Source organism: Myxine glutinosa, chromosome 4 (assembly GCF_964187855.1).
Source record: "Myxine glutinosa chromosome 4, kmMyxGlut1.1, whole genome shotgun sequence".
Taxonomy (NCBI): Eukaryota; Metazoa; Chordata; class Myxini; order Myxiniformes; family Myxinidae; genus Myxine; species Myxine glutinosa.
In genome coordinates, this window is record NC_136264.1 from 27,865,570 (window position 1) to 27,887,137 (window position 21,568).

Genomic DNA, 21,568 nt, shown 5'->3' on the forward strand with positions numbered 1-21,568 from the left:
CGGACGCTCTGGGCGAGCCCTGGAAAGGCGAGTCTGGACATGCCCGGGCGTCCTGAACGCGGCCTGGCAAGTCGAGGCTGGGCGTGCCCGGGCGCTCTGGGCGAGCCCTGGAAAGGCGAGAGCGGGCATGCCCGGGAAAGACGAGACCGGGCGTGCCCGGGAGGTTCTGGCGTGCCCGGGAACAGCGAGTCCGGGCATGCCCAGGAGAGGTGCGTCTGGGCCCGTCCGGACGAGCCCGGCATGGTGATCGCGCCCTGGCCGCGTCCTGGCAGGTGCAAGGCGATTGTGTACATTCAGCGGGAACCGCTACACTAGTGTATTTAATTTATTAATTTGTGTTCTCCATATTCTCATAATAATGGAAAATTTGATGACAAAAAGCCCAAATAGTAAACTAGAAAGAATCTTAAAATGCAAGTGGACAAAATTAAAAACAAAACGAGTACAGGTACATTCAAAGTTCACCGCCCCCATAGAATAATAGAATGATCGTTTTTAACGCCATTTTCCCCGCTATAGCGAGGGTTGGCCTTGCGGGCCCCATGACAATCATGGTTCCCTGTTTGAGGCAATGTTTTTATGGCCGGATGCCCTTCCTGACGCCAACCGTAGCCTCTTATGATGCGCAGGGATACGGTGTACCTATTCTAAACCAGGGTACACACCCCATGCCTGTTACGTGGTCCCCTCGGTGAATACCTGGTCTCAGTGACCCCCGGACCGTGAGAGGAACTTCGCCAGAAAGCTGTATTATATATGCGCTTTCGCCACGCAATCCATATGAATTTCACCCAAGAGACAACTGACGTTCAAGGATATATTTCAATGGTAATGATACCATACAATTTCAATGACACAACCACGGAGATTTTCCCCGACCAATCAACAATACACAACCATCAACAATATTTCAATGACACAACCACGGAGATTTTCCCCGAGCAATCAACAATACACTACCATCAACAATTCCCCAGCCACAATCAATTCCCTATGAGTAAGATGGCCATCTTATACACGGGTGTCCCGGTGAGTACTCACGACACCCTTTTGGTCTCGGTCCCGCACAATGTCTCTGGGCCCATCCTGACCAAGATGATGGTCGGCGTCGCCGCACTCGGGCGGTTGAACGAACCCCGGGTGGACGTGTTTCCACCGGGCAGGTATCGTACCAGGCACCCCGGCTACAGCCCCTCGTGGCCACGCGAAGCGGGGACGGGAAAGCAAGCCAACAGCCCCACGCCGCTTGCCAGGCGTGTTAGGCCCCAACGGGCGACCCGTACGCGTCTTTTTAGACGGTGTCGCGCACGGCGCCAAACGCTGGATCGGTGCACGGCCACACGACAGTTTGCCGTCCACCGGGCAGGTATCCGTCCCGGTAACTCCTCTCGCCAGACAGGCTCGGGAACGCCGCTTTTCCACACGGCTCAATCAATCCCACCTTTCGTCGGTGCAGGGCGAGGAAGAAGAAACCTCCTCCTTTTTTCCTCGTGTCTTTTTCTCTTCCGTTTCCGGTCACTTCCGTTTCCGGCCACTCTTTCAGAAGGGCTCCTGACCCTCCAACCACAACAACTACACAACAACTACAACCACAACAACTTAATATACTACACACGGATAAGCAAAGACCTGAATGGTAATTCACATACATTCACATAAATATGTAACACTCCCCCCCCTTCAAGAAAGAAAGTTTGAACCCAGCGAAAACTTTCTTTGCCGGCCAATTTGGAGAAACAAACCAGATAACTCAACCCCCCCACATTATCAGTTCCCCCCGGGCACAGTTATCACTTAACAATAAAGCAACCCACATTTCACCACACCCCCTCCAGATTATTCCCTCTGGACTAAGCACCAGCAACGACATTGTCCCTGCCAAATCAAACTCCCTCTCATGACCCTCTGACTTTGACCGTCAGTTTCTTGTGAATGAAGGTTAAGGGGTTGATCAAAGATCCAAAGTTAGGCAACTCGATAGCACTTTTTCCGGGAGGCCAAGCCGAGTATTCACTACCTGGATGCCTTTAGGAACGCGGAGTTCACGGTTAGTCCGTGCAGGAAAGTTCTCTACATGGGCGCCTTGAGGAACGTGGAGTTCACGGTTAGTCCGTGTAGGAATCTTGGCTCGGCGGCTCCGCCGCATTCAGTGCTTCAACTTCTCAGAACTTCCCTAATAATTAGGGTGGGACCACTTGTCCCTGTAGTCCCATGAATAGCGGTCTCCTTCTCGGCCACTACTTTGCCAATCCTTCCTTCGGGAGCAGCCGTAACTCAGGGAGCCTCCATAATAATATTGATTGCGGCCACCACCAAAACTACCGCCCAGTTGTCCTCTCCTGTAGACCTCTCGACGCCTACGAAATGCCTTCCCTACTGTTATGGTCCGACCCTCCAAATCCTTGCCATTCCAATTCCTCTCTGCCTCTCTGGCGTCTTTTGTGCTGGCAAACGTGACAAAGCCGAACCCTTTTGACTGTTGCGTTTCCCAGTCTCTTACCAACCGCACTTCCACCAGCGGCCCATATCTGTTGAAGACAGAGGTCAGAACTTCTTCCTCTGTTTTTAAGTTCAGTCCCCCTACAAATAACTTGGCACTTTTGTCGCCATCCCGAGCTGGTGTGGTGTTATTTTCCCTGCTGGGCTCTTTACCAACCCTCAGGTTACCATAAACTTGACCCCCGGCCAAATCATTCCCGATAACCACAGATACACCCTCTACAGGAAGCGTGGCTTGTAAGCCGACGGTGACCGGTCCTGACACCAAATCGGACTCCAAATGGATGACATGAAGGGGAGCACTAACACCGCCCCCGATCCCCTGTAAACGAACCCTATCCCCCGTTGCCGTCTCCTCGGACCATGGCAAAATGCCTTCAAGCATTAAAGATTGATGGGCCCCTGTGTCCCTCAATATCCTAACCGGTCTCCGGTTAGTCGAGGCTCCATCCAGTGACACAAACCCCTCTGAAATAAATGGTTGGTAACCCTTTTGATGGCGATTTCTTACGCTAGCCATCGCATTCGGAGTTGTAATAGTCGGACTCCGCTCTGGGTTGTCCCTTTTCATGAGGTAACAACTGGACATCAAGTGTCCAGGTTTCTTGCAAAACGCGCAAGTAGGTCCGGAGGAAAAACTCGGGGTCTGCCTCGGGCCCCCTGAAAAATAAGTTTGTCTTGGGCCCGCAGCCCTCTGACTTCGAACAGGTGGGGTATCCGCGTTGTCCCCATAATCCTCTCGAGGCCGCCGCCATGTATTGTCGTTCTCCGCACCTGCTGTTCCCCACCTCCCCTGCGGAGATCTAGGCGAGGAGTTAGGTTCGTGGACCCCTATTCGGTGGGTTAAGGCATAATCATCTGCCATGGTGGCTGCGTCCCACAACTTTGGTACCTTCTTTTCCTGCAGGTACACTTTGATGTCCTCGTGGACACACTGCTGGAATTCCTCCACCAGGATCAAGTCCCGCAATGTCTCGAAGTCTTTCCCGACTCCTTTTGACTCACACCACCGATCAAACATGTTTTCTTTCACTCTGGCAAACTCCACATGGGTCTCACTCTCCCTCTTCCTGGCATTCCTGAATTTTTGCCTGTAAGCTTCCGGAACCAACTCATAGGCCTTGAGGATGTGCTTCTTCAGTACCTCATAATCTGCACATTGGTCCATTGGTAGCGCCGAATAAATTTCCTGAGCTTTCCCCACCAGCACACTTTGCACGAGTATGGTCCAGGCCTCCTCCGGCCAGTTTAATTGTCGAGCCACTTTCTCAAAGTGTGGGAAAAATTTCGCGACTTCCTTTTCACTGAACGGTGGAACCAGCCTCACATGTCTGCCCACATCCCAGGTTTTCTGGTTAGGTGTCGACCCCGTCAGCAAGGGTGGTGCCTCTCCCCGTTCTCTCATTAACTCCAGCTCCTTGAATTTGATTTCTTGCTGAAGCTCCATGTCACGTTCCTTTAATTCCCTTTCCGCTTTTCTCTCCTCTGCTTCGAGGTCCCTTGCAGCTCTCCTCTCCTCTGCTTTTCTCCCTTCTAACCTTTCCTGGAGTTCTCGTTCCACTCTCCTTTCCTCTGCTTCTGCTTTCCTTTCTTCTTCTTTTAACCTTTCCTGGAGTTCTCGTTCCACTCTCCTTTCCTCTGCTTGTTTCTCTTCTCTCCTCGCTTCTGCTTTCCTTTCTTCTTCTTTTAACCTTTCCTGGAGTTCTCGTTCCACTCTCCTTTCCTCTGCTTGCTTCTCTTCTCTCCTCTCTTCTGCTTTCCTTTCTTCTTCTTTAATCCGTTCCTGGCTCCGTAATTGCAACTCCAGTTTCCGGAGCTCAACATCTTCTGGTTCTTCGGGTAGCCACTCCCAGGCTAACTCGTCCCATGTTCCTAATCCCACCATAGATTGTATCACCGTGGCCTGCAACTCTGCCTTCCTCAAATTAGTTCGGACCTCCAAGTTAAAATGTTTGGCCAATTTCAAGAGGTCCGACTTTAGCAACGCTCGGAACTGTGCCTCACTCGGGGTTACCCCAAAGTTCTGTGCCACAAACGCCATGGTGTCTATCGTTACCACCTGTTAACCTTCACCCAAGACTTTACCCCAATTTCTCAAAAAAAATTACCAATTAATAATTAATTAATAAATTTTAATTAATAAAAAATTATTATTTTATTATTTTATACAATTTTAAATCCCGGACGTAGACCCAATTGCGAAACCGCCAATCGTAATTTGGACGAGCCCCCAATTCTGTTACGTGGTCCCCTCGGTGAATACCTGGTCTCAGTGACCCCCGGACCGTGAGAGGAACTTCGCCAGAAAGCTGTATTATATATGCGCTTTCGCCACGCAATCCATATGAATTTCACCCAAGAGACAACTGACGTTCAAGGATATATTCCAATGGTAATGATACCATACAATTTCAATGACACAACCACGGAGATTTTCCCCGAGCAATCAACAATACACAACCATCAACAATATTTCAATGACACAACCACGGAGATTTTCCCCGAGCAATCAACAATACACTACCATCAACAATTCCCCAGCCACAATCAATTCCCTATGAGTAAGATGGCCATCTTATACACGGGTGTCCCGGTGAGTACTCACGACACCCTTTTGGTCTCGGTCCCGCACAATGTCTCTGGGCCCCTCCTGACCAAGATGATGGTCGGCGTCGCCGCACTCGGGCGGTTGAACGAACCCCGGGTGGACGTGTTTCCACCGGGCAGGTATCGTACCAGGCACCCCGGCTACAGCCCCTCGTGGCCACGCGAAGCGGGGACGGGAAAGCAAGCCAACAGCCCCACGCCGCTTGCCAGGCGTGTTAGGCCCCAACGGGCGACCCGTACGCGTCTTTTTAGACGGTGTCGCGCACGGCGCCAAACGCTGGATCGGTGCACAGCCACACGACAGTTTGCCGTCCACCGGGCAGGTATCCGTCCCGGTAACTCCTCTCGCCAGACAGGCTCGGGAACGCCGCTTTTCCACACGGCTCAATCAATCCCACCTTTCGTCGGTGCGGGGCGAGGAAGAAGAAACCTCCTCCTTTTTTCCTCGTGTCTTTTTCTCTTCCGTTTCCGGTCACTTCCGTTTCCGGCCACTCTTTCAGAAGGGCTCCTGACCCTCCAACCACAACAACTACACAACAACTACAACCACAACAACTTAATATACTACACACGGATAAGCAAAGACCTGAATGGTAATTCACATACATTCACATAAATATGTAACAAGGTGGTACCTATTAATTTGGATAATGTGGTGTTGGTCGTGATGATCTAGGCTAGGGTAATTTGTCTAGTAGTCTAGCGAGTCTACTTTTGAAAACGTTCAGACTGGGTGGTGAGACCTCTCTTCTCTTGCGCTTACAAAGTTATATTTGTTTTCATTAAATTCAATCTATAGATTTGTGTTGTCATAAACTCAGTCTTAATTTTTTTCCAAAAGACCGACATAAAAATAATCAGGTCGACCGAGATCTCCGTGTTCACGCATAGAAAAAGTGTGCATGTTCATTCCGCCTTTCACGCGTGAAAAGTGACACGTGAAACGTGAAACATGAAAGGCGTTCTATGGCCCAGAGCAAGTCATACTACGTTTGTCCACTTTTCTTTACACGCGTGAACCGTGAAACGTGAAACGTGAACCGTGAACTTCTATGGCCCAGCAGCCTAAGTCGCCTCTTATGATGCGCAGGGATACGGTGTACCTATTCTAAACCGGGGTACACACCCCATGCCAAATAAAGAAATAACATCCTCCAGCGCGGCATTGCCTTGAGACAGACTCACTGAATGCAAAAAGAGACCATGCATGCATTGCATTCTAGTTAAGTTACCAACTGTATCATCTTAATTGTTTAGTTTGTACGACAGACCGGTGATTCCCCGCTCACAGCGTGCCCGTCATCCAGCCACATGGTCCCTTTGCGTCCCACCCGCTCCAGCCGCACCTCGTGCCACATGCCAAGCGCAAGTGAGTTTCGACTCCTGCCAACACAAATACAAGGCTTAATGAGTTGCACATACATTTTAAAGTGACCCCACAAAATGCATCATCCGTAAAATCATCATCAAAACTCTGTTTTCAATCCAATGCAGGGTGAAGGCTTCGCTCAGCTCACGTTGAGGATATTGGCATCTTCTTGCTAAGTGCAGGTTGGGCGAGAAAGTTTGGGCAGGAATTTACAATTTGTTCAGGGTGCCGGCGATAAAGCTTGCTCTTCTTTAAACATCCACCAACGACTAGTGCTGGCGGACGGTCCTTCGGATTGACGTCCCTCTAATGGATGGCACACCGGGTGATGTCCCACCCTACGTCCGAAACACTCGAGTGACAGTTTACAGCTGGGTAGTCGAGATTCAAACCCAGGTGAGACAGCTCAATGATGAGTGCACATACCTCCACATCAGGTGGAAACAGATATCTGACCACACTTGATTTACACTTGCAGGCAGAACATTAGGTTGCCATTATCAGGTGTTTTCCTGGCAAAAGGAGGTGACAATGACCTCTGAGTCGGTATGTTTTTTCAGCACAGGTCAAGCTCATGGATCGCTGATGGAAGACGAGTTCATGGTTGAGAAACTCAAACATTTACACAGGTGGAAGAAAGATTTATGGCGATGGGTGTGTTAGAATAATGAAGCGATAACATCTTGTTGGCATGTTCTGGTGTTGTTTTTTAAAACTGATGCATCAACAATATTTCATTAAATCAAAATAACAAACTATGTATAAAGAATGTTGATTATAACATAAAAACAACTTTTTTAGGCAAGTTCATTAACTTTTCATCAACTTATTTTTAGGGAAGTTCATCAACTTTTCATCAACCTTTTTTTAGGGAAGTTCAACTTTTCATCAACCTTTTTTTAGGGAAGTTCATCAACTTTTCATCAACTTATTTTTAGGGAAGTTCATCAACTTTTCATCAACTTTTTTAGGGAAGTTCAACTTTTCATCAACATTTTTAGGGAAGTTCATCAACTTTTCATCAACTTTTTTTAGGGAAGTTCATTAACTTTTCATCAACTTTTTTTAGGGTTCATTAACTTTTCATCAACTTATTTTTAAGGAAGTTCATCATCTTTTCATCAACTTATTTTTTGGGAAGTTCAGCAACCTTTCATCAACTTTTTTTAGGGAAGTTCATTAACTTTTCATCAACTTATTTTTAGGGAAGTTCATCATCTTTTCATCAACTTATTTTTAGGGAAGTAAATCAACTTTTCATAAACTTTTTTTAAGGAAAGTTCATTAACTTTTCATCAACTTATTTTTAGGGAAGTTCATCAACTTTTCATCAACTTATTTTTAGGGAAGTTCATCAACTTTTCATCAACTTATTTTTAGGGAAGTTCATCAACTTTTCATCAACTTTTTTTTAGGGAAATTCATTAACTTTTCATGAACTTTTCTTAGGGAAGTTCATTACCTTTTCATCAACTTATTTTTAGGGAAGTTCATCATCTTTTCATCAACTTATTTTTAGGGAAGTTCATCAACTTCATCAACTTTTTTTTAGGGAAGTTCATTAACTTTTCATCAACTTATTTTTTTAGGGAAGTTCATCTACTTTTCATCAACTTATTTTTAGGGAAATTCATTAACTTTTCATGAACTTTTCTTAGGGAAGTTCATCAACTTTTCATCAACTTAATTTTAGGGAAGTTCATCATCTTTTCATCAACTTATTTTTAGGGAAGTTCATCATCTTTTCATCAACTTCTTTTTAGGGAAGTTTATCAACTTTTCATCAACTTTTTTTAGGAAAGTTCATTTACTTTTCATCAACTTATTTTTAGGGTTCATCAACCTTTCATCTATTTTTTTTTTAGGAAAGTTCATTAACTTTTCATCAACTTATTTTTAGGGAAGTTCATCAACTTTTAATCAACTATTTTTTAGGAAAGTTCATGAACTTTTCATCAACTTTTTTTGGGGGGAAGTTCATTAACTTTTCATCAACCTTTTTTAAGGGAAGGTCTTCAACTTTTCATCAACTTTTTTTTAGGGAAGTTCATTAACTTTTAATCAACTTTTCTTAGGGAAGTTCATCAACTTTTCATCAACTTATTTTTAGTGGAAGTCCATTAACTTTTTGATCAACTTTTTTTTAGGAAAGTTCATTAACTTTTCATCAACTTATTTTTAGGGAAGTTCATCAACTTTTAATCAACTATTTTTTAGGAAAGTTCATGAACTTTTCATCAACTTTTTTGGGTGGGAAGTTCATTAACTTTTCATCAACCTTTTTTTAGGGAAGGTCATCAACTTTTCATCAACTTTTTTTTAGGGAAGTTCATTAACTTTTAATCAACTTTTCTTAGGGAAGTTCATCAACTTTTCATCAACTTATTTTTAGTGGAAGTCCATTAACTTTTTGATCAACTTTTTTTTTAGGAAAGTTCATTAACTTTTCATCAACTTATTTTTAGGGAAGTTCATCAACTTTTAATCAACTATTTTTTAGGAAAGTTCATGAACTTTTCATCAACTTTTTTGGGGGGGAAGTTCATTAACTTTTCATCAACCTTTTTTTAGGGAAGGTCATCAACTTTTCATCAACTTTTTTTTCGGGAAGTTCATTAACTTTTAATCAACTTTTCTTCGGGAAGTTCATCAACTTTTCATCAACTTATTTTTAGTGGAAGTCCATTAACTTTTTGATCAACTTTTTTTTTCGGAAAGTTCATTAACTTTTCATCAACTTATTTTTAGGGAAGTTCATCAACTTTTAATCAACTATTTTTTAGGAAAGTTCATGAACTTTTCATCAACTTTTTTGGGGGGGAAGTTCATTAACTTTTCATCAACCTTTTTTTAGGGAAGGTCATCAACTTTTCATCAACTTTTTTTTAGGGAAGTTCATTAACTTTTAATCAACTTTTCTTAGGGAAGTTCATCAACTTTTCATCAACTTATTTTTAGTGGAAGTCCATTAACTTTTTGATCAACTTTTTTTTTAGGAAAGTTCATTAACTTTTCATCAACTTATTTTTAGGGAAGTTCATCAACTTTTAATCAACTATTTTTTAGGAAAGTTCATGAATTTTTCATCAACTTTTTTGGGGGGGAAGTTCATTAACTTTTCATCAACCTTTTTTTAGGGAAGGTCATCAACTTTTCATCAACTTTTTTTTAGGGAAGTTCATTAACTTTTAATCAACTTTTCTTAGGGAAGTTCTTCAACCTTTCATCAACTTATTTTTAGTGGAAGTCCATTAACTTTTTGATCAACTTTTTTTTTAGGAAAGTTCATTAACTTTTCATCAACTTTTTTTCTATAGGGAAAGCCCTCCTTCATCAAAATGTGATTCAGCCTAAAGGGTTCATTCAAATGTCTCACTTTCATTTTCCAGTCAGTTCATTGCTGAGCAGAACAGATTACAAGATCAGGATTGTCAACGTCGAACTTGACTTTTTGCTACTTTTTGCAATTGTGCAGCCAAGCATTTCCAGAGATCACATGACACAGCACGTGATCAACCAGATTTTGTCGCGTGCTCCCTTTGTACCACAACAATTATTGTCACTGCAGTTGAAGATCTTAGTGGGTCACTTAATAACATTTAATAGAATAGCAAAATAACTTCAGACAGTTTGTTTGTAAAGAATGTTCATTTGTCAGGTCGGTATAAACTGCGCACGTGAGAGGACAATGCAAACTTAACGCACTTACCTTTGAGCTGTCTGGCCTGGGTTCAATTACCAACCAGATTATAAACTTCCAGATTGGTGTTTCAGAGAAGGTGTGTTGCATCCGCCCGGCCTTTCAAATGGCGTATAAAGGCTCCCTACATCTGGCAAATAAAATACATTTACTTCTTCATTCAGGTGTATGAATCAAATTGGCGCCCCTTCATATGAACTTTTCTAGAGCATTACTTGGTTCCTCCTCAGAACACAAGGGTAGTCCAGCATGCACACGAGATTTTTTGAATGCCCCTTATTTTGTATTGTTTGGCATTTTCTATAAGCTATGGAATGTCCCTTCTTTTCTCTACTTTGCTACATGGCACATACCCTTATATAAAGGGACCTTTTACTATGCCCCTGGCTTTTTATCCAAGTTTGTTTAGGGTGCCAGCGATAGCTCGTAAACTCTATGCGGATGACACTTTGAGATCTTTATAACATCCATGAACTAAAGCAAGTCGATGGGACACCCAGTTAAACATCCGTCCAAGGGACGGCACACACGCCCTAAGTACGACACACCAGGACACCAGGACAGTTTATAGCTGTTTGGGTTTTTCAAATCCAGGCTGGACACCTTACGGGCGAGTTGGAATACCTATAGGTAATCATGCCAGCCCTCAGTTGGCCTTCGATCACTAAAAACAATTGTGATGAAAACTGTAGCGTTTGAATGTCTAACAAACAGAATCTAACTTTAAAATCCAGCAGATGCATCCTTTAAGAGTATCCAATCCCAGGTACGTTCCACAGTTTTTCTGCTGGAGAACTTTCAGCACACTTTATTTTAAAAGGACCATTTTGAAATATCTGGTCAGGTAATGCCACACATTCCCCCTGTTGTGTTTTGATGCTGCGTCGTAAATTCAACTTTAGCCGAGGGAAGCCAACTTGCAAAAATCTCCCAGCAATCCCCCGGCACATTTTCGACCAGTGTCAGGGTGCACCATCACACTGACCGAGATCCTTCTAAAACCAGAGAATATGGATTTTGTCCTTGACTTTTGCCACATTTATTTACTGTACTAACTATTAACCAATGATAGTGCACACTGAACTTATGACAACAATTTATTCTGCTTTCCTGTGCAGCAGGTGGCTGCAGATTACATCATCGTCTAAGGATGTCGCAGTACCACTGATGCATTGCCCCCTGTATGTTATAACAGGAATTTGTATTTAGTTCAGGGTGCCAGCGGAAACTCGTCTACTCTTCGGGAAGGACACCATGAGGCCTTTAAAGTCCACCAACCAATCCTGGGAGATTGGAGACCCAGTTTAACGTCCACCTGAGGGAGAGCAGATATTGATGCCTTGCCCTGTATGTGAAACACTAGGGTGACAGTTTATAGCTGGGCCGGGATTCAAACCCAGGCGAGACAGCTCAGAGATGAGTTTGCATACTTCTAGGGCCTAGGCTATCCTGCATAACATGTTATCATCCACAAGATCCCTCGTGTCAAGAGCAAAAAGACCAACACGAAACTGACCGGATGATGGCGGGGCCTTTTCCAAGATCAAAACGAAACTCCAGGATGGAATCCGAAAGAGCGAGGGACACAAAATCTCCCTGGCCATCCCGTCTATCTCCGTTGTACATGAGCATCCCATCTTTACCATCGGTGAGAAAAATCACCTTCAAAGTCAACTTCTGCCTGAGGATGTGGAAAGACAGGAAACAAGGGGACAGGATATTAGCAAAATAAAGAGGAAAGAGAGCGAAGATAAGGGAATGTTGTTTAGGCCGTGCGCACCGAGCTTGAAGCTGCAAAGTTAAAGAATCATGGGGTTTATAAGGAAAGCAAAACAGGAAGAAGCCATTTTGGCCCATCAAGCAAGCCCATGTCACAAACCAGCATATCGAAATTTAACATATATTAACAATTAACATCTGTATTGCTATGAACTTATGAGTGCAACAGGATCATGCAGAGGTGGCGCACTTACATTTGATCTCTCTACTCTGGGTTCGATTCGCAACCGATCGATCAGACGATCAGATCAAGGCTCCCTAACCTGGGGTTCAGAACATCAGGGCTCCCTAACCTGGGGTCCAGAACATCAGGGCTCCCTAACCTGGGGTTCAGAACATCAGGGCTCCCTAACCTGGAGTTCAGAACATCAGGGCTCCCTAACCTGGGGTTCAGAACATCAGGGCTCCCTAACCTGGGGTTCAGAACATCAGGGCTCCCTAACCTGGGGTTCAGAACATCAAGGCTCCCTAACCTGGGGTTCAGAACATCAAGGCTCCATAACCTGAGGTTCAGAACATCTGGGCTCCCTAACCTGGGGTTCAGAACATCAGGGCTCCCTAACCTGGGGTTCAGAACATCAGGGCTCCCTAACCTGGGGTTCAGAACATCAGGGCTCCCTAACCTGAGGTTCAGAACATCAGGGCTCCCTGTGAGGTTCAGAACATCAGGGCTCCCTGACCTGGGGTTCAGAACATCAGGGTTCCCTAACCTGAGGTTCAGAACATCAGGGCTCCCTAACCTGGGGTTCAGAACATCAGGGCTCCCTAACCTGGGGTTCAGAACATCAAGGCTCCCTAACCTGAGGTTCAGAACATCAGGGCTCCCTAACCTGGGGTTCAGAACATCAGGGCTCCCTAACCTGGGGTTCAGAACATCAGGGCTCCCTAACCTGGGGTTCAGAACATCAGGGCTCCCTAACCTGGGGTTCAGAACATCAGGGCTCCCTAACTAAATTACCCACCTGCCCCCGGTTGCTCAAAGTTCAGATAAGCACTATCCTGCGGATACATTACTTATCCAGCGGATAAAATTGATCCTCTAGATAATTTCCCTTGCTCAAACCCTGGATATCTTTTCCGCTGGATAAAGTAGTGATTTTCCAGATAACTTTATTCAAGTCTCCTTTGGTCCGGATAACGCCTCATCCATGGTTACTAAGGCGTACATAGGTTTGCCAAATTCAAATGGCGTAGGTTAAAAGGCGTTGCAATCACCAACTAGGCCTTCCTCTTGTCATCGTTATTTATGGTGTTGCAACATTTACTCCTAATGACCTTTACATAGTCTTCTGTCACCTGACACAGCATATCCCATTCAGTTGGCCGAAAGTTTGTCTTCCTCTTTCTCATTTGACTGTCTTCGGCCGTCATGGTTGTTTCACCAGCAGACAAAAGTGCAATGCATTGTGGGATGCCATGTACCTATGACGAGTCGATCACAACTTATCCAGCCCTTATCCTGCGGATAGCTATCCTTCCATTATCCACCATTTCAACAATCGTTGTTTATCCTTCGGTTAGTTAGCCATCGGATAAGAAGGGGCCTGGCGTTTCCAGTGGCTTTCAGCCACCCAGGAGGCCCCAGGCCCTGTATTTATTCCTCACCACTCAACTCTAACCACTGAGCCACTCTCCCAGCTATTCACTACACATTTGCACTTCACTCAATAAATTATTCACCCTGCCATACTTAGTCACCGGCATCCTTGCAGCTCCCATGTTCCAAACCATCTGAATCTGTTCCTAAACTGTTCCAAACCATCCCAATCTAACCTGACTGAAATGTGGATTGATCCAGTAGGGGGAGCTACTCCCACCACTCAGTGCACACTCACGTCACACCATTCCACACCTAAAATTTGGTCTCCATGCACTCCAAAGCTTCACACCATCTCCTGTATCGTTCATTCATCCATACATGCATCCAGAATTCTGCGGAAGCAAGAGATGGGAGGAGGAAGACATCCTAAGCTATGTCCTCCAAATTTCATGCAATTGACCCATGTAAAATATGAGCTTAAAATTCCAATTCCCCTGTGTCACAAATTCTCGTCATTTTTCAATGTCCTCTATTTCTGCTGTTCATTAGTCTGCCTACTCTAATTTCAATTTCTGGCTTATTCTTGGGGCCACCGTGAGATGGAGCCCTGCAACCTTGGTCACCACTGCCACCATTCTGGTGAGTCCTCCACATGACTCACACAGGGACCCACGGTAACTTTCTTGGTGTCTCCACCATTGCGCAAATCTTAGTGGAGCACACCTTTAAAATTTGCCTGCAGTCGTTGCCCCTTCCTTTCTCCAGGGCTCGTGAGGGATATACACCCAATTTGCCTGGCATCTTATGGGGGCCATACGGTGCACACATCTGGTGCCGTCTTCTATTCATCCTCCGGGGCGTCCAAAGGACACTCAGGGAGCACGACCTCCTTCCTATCTTGAACTATATCAGAGAGGATTGCACGCATGCATGCTCCAACATATGGCACGTCCTGCTTTCCCGTTGGTTCAACTGAAGCCAGTTCCATAAACTCGGTGGGGAGCCACCCCGGTCTTGACCCAAACCAGTCCATCGCTACTGGTGGTGTTCCTTCTTCCTCCTCGTCCATGTTAACCGCATCAGCAGCATTCACCATACTTGCACTCACATATGTGCCTTTACATTCACACTCGCTTGTGACATCACCATAAGCGGAGCAATCTCAACCTCCTGTGCTGGGAGCTCAGCGTGTACTGGAGTGCATGCTTTGCACACTGGTGGTTCAGCATCCCAGCACACACCCCGCTGGGAGGAGAACCCATCCAGTCCCGTTACCTGGGTGTGTTCCTCCTTCTCGCCAATCATGGATGCATCCAAGTACCATTCGGCAACTGCGGGCTCCACCAGACAATTGCACCCATCTTCTGGGGCTTCAAGAATGGAGTTCTGCACTTGTAGTGCCATGTACACCTCACGCCCTACTGCCATCACACATCCTGGCACCTCTCTCTTTACTCCTTTCATTTCTTGCTCGGGTACCATCTCTTCTGAAACAATATCTATATCTCTCTCTCTCTCTCTCTCTTCCTCTTCCTCTTCCTCTTCCTCTTCCTCTTCCTCTTCCTCTTTCTCTTTCTCTTTCTCTCTTTCTCTCTCTCTCACACACACTCTCTCTGCTGCTATCTCTATTTCCTTCTTCCCCCTTTTTGTATACAAAGTCAAGGCTCGTGAAAGAGCTAGAACAATGAATGGATCAGGATGCATCAGAAGAAAAGGAATATTAAAAAGAGGGAGGCAACACCAACAGCAGGGTTGAAGGACAAAATAGAGGGAGACCCAGATAAATAAGGGAAGTAGGGAGGAATGAGTGTAGGGAAGGTGCTGTGGAGAAAATGTATACAGAAGTACACTCTCAGGATGGGATGGCTAACCCCCGCTCTAGCGGGGAAAAAATAGCCTTAAAAAACGATCATTCATTCATTCATTCACTCTCCGGATGGAAAAACTGTAAATTGAAACGGAGGTGGGGGTGAGGGTGGGGGTGGAGTTGAAAGGGAAGAAAAAAATCAAGGTTTTGGATGGGGGATGATCTGAGATGGTGGTAGACAGCTGTCTTGAAGACCTGGAGGGGAGAGTGGGATTGAAGAGAATGTAGAAGTTGGTTCCACATGTGTGAGAAAAGAGGAACAAATGAGTGGAGGTGACCAGTGATCCTGGATTTTGGTCACCCCTGCCAACCCCTGCTTTCCCGGAGTTTCATCAGAAAGGGGTTAATGGTGGACCGTTTGTGCCCTGCAGAAACCTGGGGTTTCTCATAAGTACAGTAGAAAGTATGCAGACCCCTTCACGTTTTTCACATTTTGTTATGTTACAGCCCAATGCTGAAATCGTTTATATTCATTTTTTCCCTCACCAATCTACACTCAATACCCCATAATGACAAAGAGAAAACAGGAGTTTAGAAAGTTTCGCAGATTTATTAAAAATAAAAAACTGAAATATCACATTGACATAAGTATTCATACCCTTTGCTATGAAACTTGAAATTTAGCTCAGGTGCCTCCCATTTCTGTTGATCATCTTTGAGATGTTTCTACACCTTGATTGGAGTCCACCTGTGGTAAATTCAATTGATTGGACATGATTTGGAAAGGCACACACCTGTCTATGTAAGGTCTCACAGCTGACAATGCATATCAGAGCAAAACCCAAGCCATGAGGTCGAAGGAACTGCCTGCAGAGCTCAGAGACAGGATTGTGTCGAGGCACAGATCTGGGGAAGCCTACAAAAAAAATCTCTGCTGCATTGAAGGTTCCCAAGAGCACAGTGGCCTCCATAATTCTTAAATGGAAGGAGTTTGGAACAACCAGGACTCTTCCTAGAGCTGGCCGCCCGGCCAAACTGAGCAATCGGGGGAGAAGGGCCTTGGTAATATAGGTAACCAAGAACCCGATGGTCACTCTGGCTGAGCTCCAGAGATCCTGTGTGGAGATGGGAGAAACTTCCAGAAGGACAACCATCACTGCAACACTCCACCGATCTGGGCTTTATGGCAGAGTGGCCAGACGGAAGCCAAACAGTTCAATATTGGTTTCATCAGACCACAGAATCTTGTTTCTCACAGTCTGGGAGTCCTTTAGGTGCTTTTTTGCCATCTCCAAGCGGGCTTTCATGCGTCTTTCACTGAGGAGAGGCTTCCGTCTGGCCACTCTGCCATAAAGCCCAGATCGGTGGAGTGTTGCAGTGATGGTTGTCCTTCTGGAAGTTTCTCCCATCTCCACACAGGATCTCTGGAGCTCAGCCAGAGTGACCATCGGGTTCTTGGTTACCTATATTACCAAGGCCCTTCTCCCCCGATTGCTCAGTTTGGCCGGGCGGCCAGCTCTAGGAAGAGTCCTGGTTGTTCCAAACTCCTTCCATTTAAGAATTATGGAGGCCACTGTGCTCTTGGGAACTTTCAATGCAGCAGAATTTTTTTCGTCGGCTTCCCCAGATCTGTGCCTCGACACAATCCTGTCTCTGAGCTCTGCAAGCAGTTCCTTCGACCTCATGGCTTGGTTTTTGCTCTGATATGCATTGTCAGCTGTGAGACCTTATATAGACAGGTGTGTGCCTTTCCAAATCATGTCCAATCAATTGAATTTACCACAGGTGGACTCCAATCAAGGTGTAGAAACATCTCAAAGATGATCAAGAGAAATGGGAGGCACCTGAGCTAAATTTCAAGCGTCATAGCAAAGGGTCTGAATACTTATGTCAATGTGATATATCAGTTTTTTCTTTTTAATAAATTTGCAAAACTTTCTAAAATCCTGTTTTTTCTTCGTCATTATGGGGTATTGAGTGTAGATTGATGAGGGAAAAAATGAATTTAAACGATTTCAGCATAAGGCTGCAGCATAACAAAATGTGAAAAAAGTGAAGGGGTCTGAATACTTTCTGAATGCACTGATTATAAATAAAACCCTCATAAATGATCACCGAGTCTATCATTAATAATTTTAGCTGCACAAAACACAGGGCAATTAAATAACAAGAAATATGTTGTGTGTATCACGATACTTGCAGAATCCCTAAAATAAGTTGTTGGCCTACGATGACCTCAACAAAAAATGGTGGTTGAATTCATTGACCTCGTATGCAAATCCTCTTCAAATCTCAAGTCAATCAGATGAAAATTGAGGATTCTAGAAATTTGACAAAGTTGGTGACTTTTGGCCTAAGTTGACCGCTAGACCTTTTGACCCCCAAAACAACAGGCTTCTTGCTTAAAACCAACTCTACCATTTGGTGAAGTTTCATGAAAATCAGTTTAAAATTGTGACCTGTAGGCGACTGACATACAGACAGAGAGACAAACAGACAGACAGATAGACGAACAGACAGAATGAAAATTCACTCATAGAGCGACACTTGGCAAAACAGAACAAAGTAGAATGGCACTCAATAGAGAATCCTTTTGACCTCAAAAATAATTGGTGGTTGAATTCAGTGACCTGGTTGTGAAAATCCAATTCAAATTTCAAGTCAATCAGATGAAAATTGAGGCTTTTAGAAATTCAAAAAAGGTGGTTGACCTTTGGCCTATGTTGGCCATTTGGCCGATGCTGATCTCAAAAATAGTTGGTGGTTGAATTCAGTAAGCCGATATGCAAATCCTATTCAAATTTCAAGTCAATCGGATGAAATTTGAGGATTTTAAAATTTTGAAATGGTTGTTGACCTTTGGCCTATGTTGGTCTTTTGGCCTATGCTGATCTCAAAAATAGTTGGTGATTGAGTTTAATTAGCCGATATGTAAATCCTATTCAAATTTCAAGTCAATCGGATGAAAATTGAGATTTTAGAAATTTGAAAAAAGTGGTTGACATTTGGCCTATGTTGACCTTTTGACCCCAAAAATATATAGGATTTTGTAGGACCACGAACTCCACCATTTGGTGAAGTTTCGTGAAGATCGGTTTAAAATTGTGACCTGTAGGCAAGTATAAGTGAGTGGAAACAAACACACACACACACACACACACACAAACACACACACAAACACACACAAACACACACACACACACACACACACACACACACACACACACACACAAACACACACAAACCAGAGGGATCAACATACTTGCAAAAAAAAAAAAAAAAACAACATTGCCAAGTAATATGATCGCAAGTAACAAACTCACGGATAATTGTTGATTACGGACTTCAGGCTTGGTCTCTCAATGAAAGATGTCTTTCCGTTGAAGAAGGGAATGAAAGATTGCACCCAGCGCTGTTCGTGTCCTGTTTGATCATACACACACAATAAGAGCTATGATTGTTTGATCATACACACACAATAAGAGCTATAATTGTTTGATGATACACACACAATAAGAGCTATAATTGTTTGATCATACATAAACAATAAGAGCTATGATTGTTTGATCATACACACACAATAAGAGCTATAATTGTTTGATCATACATAAACAATAAGAGCTATGATTGTTTGATCATACACACACAATAAGAGCTATGATTGTTTGATCATACACACACAATAAGAGCTCTCATTGTTTGATCATACACGCACAATAAGAGCTATGATTGTTTGATCATACACACACAATAAGAGCTATGATTGTTTGATCATACATAAACAATAAGAGCTATAATTGTTTGATCATAAATAAACAATAAGAGATATGATTGTTTGATCATACACACACAATAAGAGCTATGATTGTTTGATCATACATACACAATAAGAGCTATAATTGTTTGATGATACATAAACAAGAAGAGCTATAATTGTTTGATCATACATAAACAATAAGAGCTATAATTGTTTGATGATACACACACAATAAGAGCTATGATTGTTTGATCATACATAAACAAGAAGAGCTATGATTGTTTGATCATACACACACAATAAGAGCTATAATTGTTTGATCATACATAAAAAATAAGAGCTATGATTGTTTGATGATATGCACACAATAAGAGCTATGATTGTTTGATCATACATAAACAATAAGAGCTATTATTGTTTAATCATACACACACAATAAGAGCTATGATTGTTTGATCATACTGTTATGGAAATGAGGATTGTGTTTTTTTTATTGTGTTGTATTGTATAGTAATTGTTGTAAATTATTGCTTTAGTCTGGACCCTCCTTACTCCAGTTATGTATAAAGGTCAAAGGGCGTCCCATAATTAGGTCATAAACAATCACGTCAGCCAATCATAGATTTCCCCCTGGTTGATAGTTATATCTTTATTATGTGTATTAGGATAAGGCCTTGTCTTCCATTAAGATGACACTCCATTGCACCAAGCGAAATAGAGTAGATTCCTTTCACTTTCCCCTTTCATCATTGCCAAGCCACGATTGCCAATTACATCCCCTCCAAAACCACAATTGAACATGTGCTCGGGTCGGGGAAGAAGGGCGTGCCCGCCCGTCGTCATCAAGGGCGGAGCCAGAGGGTCGCGCGACCAACCAGGGCTGAGGTGAGCACACCGATGGGCGTGTCCTGAAGGCCGGCGGCTTGATCGCCGGAGGCGCTATAAAAGCGCGTGCGCAAGGTACTGAAGAGATCATCCAGGGAAGCACAAAGCCTGCTATTCGTCGCCTTGCTCGCCAAAGTTGGACCAAGCAAGAGAGTTGGGCAAGAAGCAAGCACGTTGTTCAGTTGAGTGGTTGGACCAGACGAGTCAGACGAGTCCTGGAGAAAGCACGCGACGTCCACGCAGCAGGAGCAACAGCCACAGCAGCTTCAGATACAGCAGCTTGGGGCCTGGACGGCAGTTTTGAGCAGGGCCGCGAAGGAACGGTGGCTGCCAAACGCGCCGATCGTGCTGCAGTACCGGTGGACCTTCCTTTCCCTCCAGCCATCCACCTCCTGCCTTTCCATCCTTTTGTGTACATGAGTTTGTTCTGTGTGTCTTGTCCCTGGGTATTTAATTAAGCTTGTATAAGGAATTTGCACTGTGTCTCTAATATCTTCTGTATATTATTTTCTTATCTTTCCTTCTCCTTGGTTTTTTTGAGCCTGTAAATAGTAAATAAATTATATTCGTATTTCCAACCTTTTTGTCTTCTTCTTCTTCACATCCGTGTCGCCTTAGTCTTTTCCCTATTGAATATCTGTGGCGCGATCCGGCCAACGTTCAGGAATCGGGTTAGTCGGGGTAACTGTTAGGGCCGCGGGGCCTCCGCTCGGCAAAACCAACATCTTATCCGCGGTCCGTAACAATTGGTGTCAGGAGTGTCGGATTCGGACCTGGGACTAAATTTATTTAGGCCAAATTTTGGAACACCAATTGTACTATTGGCGGTAACAATTGGTGTCAGGAGCGGGGTCGGACCCGAAGCGCGCTTAACGTGCTCAAAATTACGAGCTGCCAAAATTTGTGTTGTTTTAAAGAAAACCCGAATTTTGAAATCGCACCATGGCTGGTCAAGGCGACGGGATGTCGGTGGGAGAGATAGACGGGGTAGAATCGACCCAGGACCTCGGGGAAATGTATGTGGAGGAGGGCAATGAGGAGGTGGTTGAGGAGGTTTCAGGCGCGCAAAATGGCGCTCTCGCGCACGAGGTTACGGGCGCGCAAAATGGCGCCTCGCACATGGCTACGGCGACCGCGCCCGCGACCGTAGCAGCGCCACCGGTGGATTTGAACCTTTTTATGATGCAAATGGAGGCCCTTATGGCCAAGAATAGTGAGCAATTGGGAAACCAAATCGGTGGATTGGAAAACAGAATGGGGGAACGGCTAGAAGCTAAATTTGAGGGGTTAGACAATGGGATAAAAGAGGTAAAACATGGGTTAACGGGGGTGGAAAATAGAATGGCTGCCCAGGAGAATCAGATAGAGGGGGTGAAAAATGGGTTAGAGGGGTTAGAAAACAAGATGGAAAACAAATTGCGGGAAATAGGGGAGCAATCCGCCCGAGAAATTAAACAAATGGGAGAGCAGATAGAGGAGGTGAAAATCGGGGTAGAAACCAAATTGGATGCTCAGAGGGATGAATTGGGACAGATGAGGGTGGCATCTACAAAAGAGAGGGAGGAGATGAAGGAGGAGATACGACGAGGTGTAAGCGGGGAGGTCTCGGGGGTACGCGAGGAGGT

General features: G+C 44.4%; 1 protein-coding gene across 2 annotated transcripts in view; it reads right to left on the reverse strand.

The window, feature by feature from the left end:
- Positions 1-21,568, reverse strand: part of LOC137424534 (agrin) — a 193,641-nt gene that overhangs the window by 22,924 nt on the left and 149,149 nt on the right. For both annotated transcript variants that reach the window (XM_078775570.1, XM_068112090.2), the window contains exons 19-21: positions 18,625-18,724; positions 11,692-11,856; positions 6,378-6,489 (exon numbers count right to left, since the gene is read on the reverse strand). In XM_078775570.1, coding sequence (XP_078631696.1) covers positions 6,378-6,489; positions 11,692-11,856; positions 18,625-18,724 — 377 coding nt within the window. The remainder of the gene's footprint in view (positions 1-6,377; positions 6,490-11,691; positions 11,857-18,624; positions 18,725-21,568) is intronic.